The 6,000-nt window shown below is 33.3% G+C and overlaps 1 protein-coding gene across 1 annotated transcript in view; it reads left to right on the top strand.

The window, feature by feature from the left end:
* The window catches only part of LOC108368688 (GTP-binding protein GEM-like), a gene marked incomplete at its 5' end in the record, with an annotated part of 12,571 nt that extends 7,040 nt beyond the window's left edge, over positions 1-5,531 (top strand). The window contains 3 exons of the mRNA XM_017623585.1: positions 1,772-1,905; positions 3,193-3,345; positions 4,832-5,531. Coding sequence (XP_017479074.1) covers positions 1,772-1,905; positions 3,193-3,345; positions 4,832-4,981 — 437 coding nt within the window. The remainder of the gene's footprint in view (positions 1-1,771; positions 1,906-3,192; positions 3,346-4,831) is intronic.
* Between the last annotated feature and the right edge of the window lie 469 nt (positions 5,532-6,000).

Below are 6,000 nucleotides of genomic sequence, written 5' to 3'. Positions count from 1 at the left end.
TGCGCCTCGGTCTGGCGCTGTTTGAGCTGTAGAACATCTCAATGAAGCTTTCCGCTTTACCTTTTGTACGAAAAACTGCGATCTCCGTACGGATTTTGCAACATAACGCGACAAAATCTTCGGATCTCGCGAAAACGCACTGAGGACCTTCCGAGCACTGTTTTTATCACTTTGACCATGCTAACCCCCGCTCCCTGGTTTTCTCGTAACTGTCAGGCCTTATTTGTACCGATTAAAACCCTGCAAACTGGCGAATAGTGCACTCTTTAATTTTTTAGCAATTTTACGTGTACTTAAGGCCGGATCATTTATAAACTCGTGCAAAATGGTTTGTCTCGTTTGTAGCTCGGTTGCCATTTTTAACTCAACTAGGAATCAAATTCAAATGAAATTTCTTCTACGTTCAACTAAGGTCATGGTCAACTTATGGTATTTGAATTTCAAAATATTTAATTCGTTTTGGGTAAGTTATAAGCTTCCCAAAGTGTCATTTTTGGTGTGTTCACCCTTTATGTATGTAATAATTAAATTTTTCATATAATTATTACAGTTCTTCTCTCCACTATTTCACGGTTTCATAACCTCTTTTCGTCAGCTTAATACGAGATTTACAGTTATAAAGTCATTTGAACCCATTTACTTGCATTTTTGGTTTATATTTTCACGGAAACATCCATATTTGCGTCTGACCTGTGAGATACATTTTGTGCGGAATTAAAAAAAAAAATAAAAATATTAAGGTTCTTCTTATTTGGTGCTGTAACCGCCTCAGCAAAGCATGTCCTGTCGTGTTTCTTCTGTGCCAACTGATACCAATTGGAAACGCCAAGTGAAGCCAAGTCCTTCTCTACATTTACTCAAAACAAAAAATTGTTTTTCAAGCGTAAGCTTTAACAGCCCACCCCATTAATTATGTACATATTACACACTTCAATAACTCTTCAATAGTAATAAATTACGCAACTACTGGAGCCTACTTGTAGGCACCGCAAAAGCTTAGCTAATTGGCTGACTTCACGCACACTTAAACACACACACTTGAAAATAAATTAATTAGCGGACTTGTGGGACACCCGTTGTGGGTGTTTGTAGGTAGATAATTAAAAATAACGCACAGAGACTTTCGAAATCAATTCAGTCGCTGATTGGCATGTTGGAATGCGCCGGAGTAATTACATTTGTGTGTATGCTTTTCCTATAATTTCTACCTTACATTAAGCATTAAAGATTTCCGGCGCAATTATGATTCGCAGTATTGTTCAGTCGCTCACCTGAACCACTTTGGTTGAATTTTCTTAGGTGTGCTAATGAAACAAAATCTGTGCAGTCAAATGTGCTTTCATTCACTAACTTCTAACACCAGTTGCACGAAAACTACCACAAATATGTGATTAACATGACAAACTTTTAGCAAACTTGTGAAAGTTTGTGAAGAACACAGCAAGAAAAATAGAAAATGAATGCACAAATACCACGCGCGTAGCAAAAAGAACAAAAAAAAACAAGCCTGAGCATGCACTGAAATCAATGCCGCACGAAAAGTTTGCTGAAATAGCAAAAGAAGTGAAAGTTTGTGCAAATACGTGCATGTAAAGCAAACTTTTTACCACGAATTTAACGAGCGAATTTTTCGAAATCAGCTCATTTCGTGGAATTTCTTAATGCAAGTTCATACATACATACATATGTTATCCTTGAATTCCTCTGCTTTATTCATTATAATTGGTTTTTTCTTCTTCTTCTCCTTTTCTTAATTTTTCTTTTCTAACAGATGGCAAATGTGTCGCTTGCACTTTTGGCGCCAAATTCATTGAAGTTTCGGCTGGCATCAATCACAATTGCGACGACTTACTGGCTGGCACTTTGACACAAATTCGTCTCAAAAAGGATCAAAATTTACTGCAAGTAAGTGGAGCTTATAGAATTTCGTAAATGCGTCAATGAGTTTGTATGTAGGTACATGTCAGACATTGGATGTGTGCCTGTTTGTGCATAGAGTGATACCAAAAAAATTAGTAGCGGCTGTTAAAATGAATCATTAGATATTTTGCTATCGAAAATTAATATTACAAAATTGGCAAATAATGCATAGATAAAATGTTCCTCTAAAACATTGAAACTGTGCCATATTTACATTCATACATGCATAACTACTACAACTTTCACAATATCATACTATTGTATTTACTTCATTTTCGAGATAATTAATGCTTCTAACTTTTCTTGTTCTTCTACTTTTTCATGCTATCGACAACTAAATCGCCATACAAACTATTTTTTGACAATTCACATATTGTTATGCAATGATCATCTTTTCCATTCCGTATAACATTGCTCCTGCCACTCCATCATTTACCATTACGATTACCATTACCATTACGATTGCCGTTACTATTATCATTACCATTACCATTCTATTATTTCTACCATGATTATTATCATTACCATTGTCATTACCGTTACCATCACCATTACCATTACCATTACGATTGCCGTTACTATTATCATTACCATTACCATTCCCTTATTGCTACCATGATCATTATCATTACCATGGGCATTACCATTACCATCACCATTACCATTCCATTATTTTTACCATTATCTTTATCATTACCATTACCTTTATCATTACTTTTACCACTACTATTGTGATAATCATTACCATTCCCATTATCCATGGCATTGCCGTAATCATAATCGCTACTATTACCACTACCGACCCATTACGATTACTTTTACCCGTACCACTACCATTAAATTATCATTATGAATGCCATTACCAATTTCATTACCACTACTATTTCCATTATTTTTTTATTACCACTACTATGCTGCTGCCATTACTATTACCACTACGATCACCATTACCATTCCGGTTACCATAACCATTGCTTTTGTGGTCACCATAACGATTCACCATCACTGCAATTACCTTTACGATTACCTTTATCATATCCCTTGTGATTGCAACAAATATTACTTTTCTGGATAAATTTAAAATCTCCTTTCTTCAACACTTTCAAAATTTGTATTCTCCCTAAAACTGTTGTGACAACTATCGATTACGTTTACCCTTATCAACTTGATCGGCTTAACTTTTATTCCCACCTCTTTGAAAACCTGGCTCCCACTAACTACCCCGTTCCGTTGTTATTTCTCTAACAATAACTCAAATAATTTTCGTAAAAGAATCCAGATGGTACTTTACGTACAACCAATAAAAAATCCAAAGAAAAGCACAAAGATAAAGATAATAAATATAAAGAAAGAGAAAAAGTTATTGACAATGCTTTAGAGCATAATGGCGCTGATTGTGTAAATGAGAAAAACTCTGAAAATTTGGTGAGTAAATATGAACCGAATAATCGAACTACAAATCTTTGGATCCCTTCTATAAATACTTGTTTCCCTGCTATAGTTAAGCAAATTGTAAATTTTTTTAAACACATATACATTTTTTTAAGTACTTACGTTGGGATTTTAGAATTATTTATACTTATCTGTGTACAAAATAAAGACATGCACGAGAATTGCAATTTAAAAAAAAAGAAAAATGTGTGTCGCTGCCAGGGTTAAAAAATAATAATAAATTTATTTTTAGATCACAAGAATTTTGCAAAATTTAGACTTCGACTGGCTATAACCCAGCTAGTTTATGAACCTATATGAATAAGTTTCAACAAGCTGAGTTATAGCTGGTCAAAGTCAAATTTTTTGTCAAATTCTGTGTTATAAAAAAATTTCAAACCCTAAAAAATTTTTTAAAATTTTGAAAATATCGTGGAAGCCTTCATTTTGAACGTAGAACAACATAAAGATGTGTCCCATACAAAATTCATAAGTTGTTTTTTTAAACACCACCTTAATGTATACATATAAGTAGCGTTTTAATTATACAAGCCCTGTTTGTAAAAAAACTCATATAAAAGTTATTTGCATGATTTTTAAATTAAATACTCGTAGCACTTAGTACAAAAGAAGGAGTTTTCATTCGTTTTGTAAATGTTTGCGCGCATATAAGTAAAAATACCTATATTTACATATTTTACTAAGTGTTTGCCTTAGTTTCTCTTCCCATTTGTATAGAACCTATTAATGTTGTCAACTACAGGTTGCTTATGAGAGGTTTTAATGATAGAAATATAATTAAGCATTTCCATTACCGCTATTAGATAAAAATTTTAGTGTTGCTCATACCGATTGCTTGCTGTTGTTGCAGCGGCTACTTAGCCCTTTCAAGGTTAATGGGCCTCTGTACACTAGACTGCTCAGTCCGCCTACAACCGGTTTTGTGTGGATAAGAGGGGGAAGAGAGCTCGAGTTTACCTCGTTCACTTCAGTCCGCGCAAAAATAAGGAAGAGTCTCGAACATAAAACTTGTCGGGGTTTTTGACTCCAATCAAAATTAATCTACTTTAAGGAAGTCTGTGCTAATGGGCTTGCAAGTCAAAAAACAGACCAATATGTGCGGGTATTTACGGACCCGGCACTAAGATCTGTATTGCATGCTCATAAATAGTTTCGGCCCTAGCGAGAGTGCATTTTGAAATTAAATACATTTTATTAAAAACTAACTTCCATGCAAACATGTATAGAAATATTGTGTAAAATATATGTACGTACTTTACCCCTTCAAATATCCTGACGTTCAGATCATTTTTTTTAGTGTTTTTTTTTTTAATTTGAAGTATAGTTCATTAAAATATACCCATGTATGTAAAAGTAAATTCATACAACTGTAAATACATATATGCATACCCCTTCAAACTACATTTAATTACAACGTAATCGCAATTTAATCTTTTACTCAAATCCTTAACAATTTCAGGGCAATCGAGATGGCGCCTCCTCGCCAGCGCATTGGTATAAGAGTCGTAGCGTTGTGTTGGCCAGCATGAAAGCACGCCAAATGCTCACCTGGATACTGGGTAAAGAGGATTCGAAATTTAAACATTGCGAGAATTTGCAAGTACTCTAAAGAGTAGCAGCGCGAATGGTATGCGGAGAAATAAATATTATCGGACTGGCAGAGAAATGTAATTAAGCCGTATGTACTTAGCTATGCATCTACATATGTATGTATAATGAAAATAAGCGAAACGAAGTAGTATGTGGGTGTAGATAAAGTACTTCGTAATAATAGATGTATCTAACGTATATGTAATATACCATTTAACTACTTTAATTATATACATATGTACATATGTGTGTATGTATGTATGTGTATTTCTATATTGGGTTAAGTGTATTAAGTACTAAAACTTACTTGAAAGTCTCTAGGTTAGGTGTGACATGAATCAATATTCTTATACCGATTGTAGGTAGATTACCCTTAGATATAGTTATGTAGATATGTTGTATATAATTGTAAAAAAAAAAAAAAATTCTTAAAGTGTCATAGTTTTACAACGATGCAATAGCATTGTATACATATTATGTATAGTTTAGCGGCTACTTAAGTGCTGCTAAGCTATTGTATCTACATACCTATGTATATCCGTGGTGATACATTTTTTGAACTCAAAATCCAAACCAAACCAAATGCCCTTTAAAAACAGCAGGTTTCGTTTAAATTTAATTACATGAAAATAGAAATTGCCACTAATTTACATACATATGAATATACATACATGCCAATATAACCAATAGATATATGTATGTACAAATATATATACTATGTGCTATATGAAGAAATATAATAGTAAGCATATATCAATATAAATGCATTATAACAATTTTTTTTTTTCAATTAAAAAAATATTTTAGTTTAAATATATTTATTGGCCCGTAGTCATAGTCAAAATAAAGTCGACTTTAAAGTTAGTTGCAGCTTTTTTGCATAATTTTCAATGGGATATCTGTCAAAAAAGCTGCAACTAACTTTAAAGTCGACTTTATTTTGACTATGACTACGGGCCATTCTCTTTTAAATGTTCTTGTTTTTGCTAGCTTATTCTTTGTGCAAAATATAATTTTCTATGGCCTCTTTTTACTTTT

The sequence above is a fragment of the Rhagoletis zephyria genome, unplaced genomic scaffold (assembly GCF_001687245.7).
Source record: "Rhagoletis zephyria isolate East Lansing unplaced genomic scaffold, Rhagoletis_zephyria_1.1 Rzeph_scaffold_03256, whole genome shotgun sequence".
Classification (NCBI taxonomy): Eukaryota; Metazoa; Arthropoda; class Insecta; order Diptera; family Tephritidae; genus Rhagoletis; species Rhagoletis zephyria.
The sequence above is the reverse complement of the archived record's forward strand: the minus strand, read 5'-3'. Positions and strand labels throughout refer to the sequence as shown.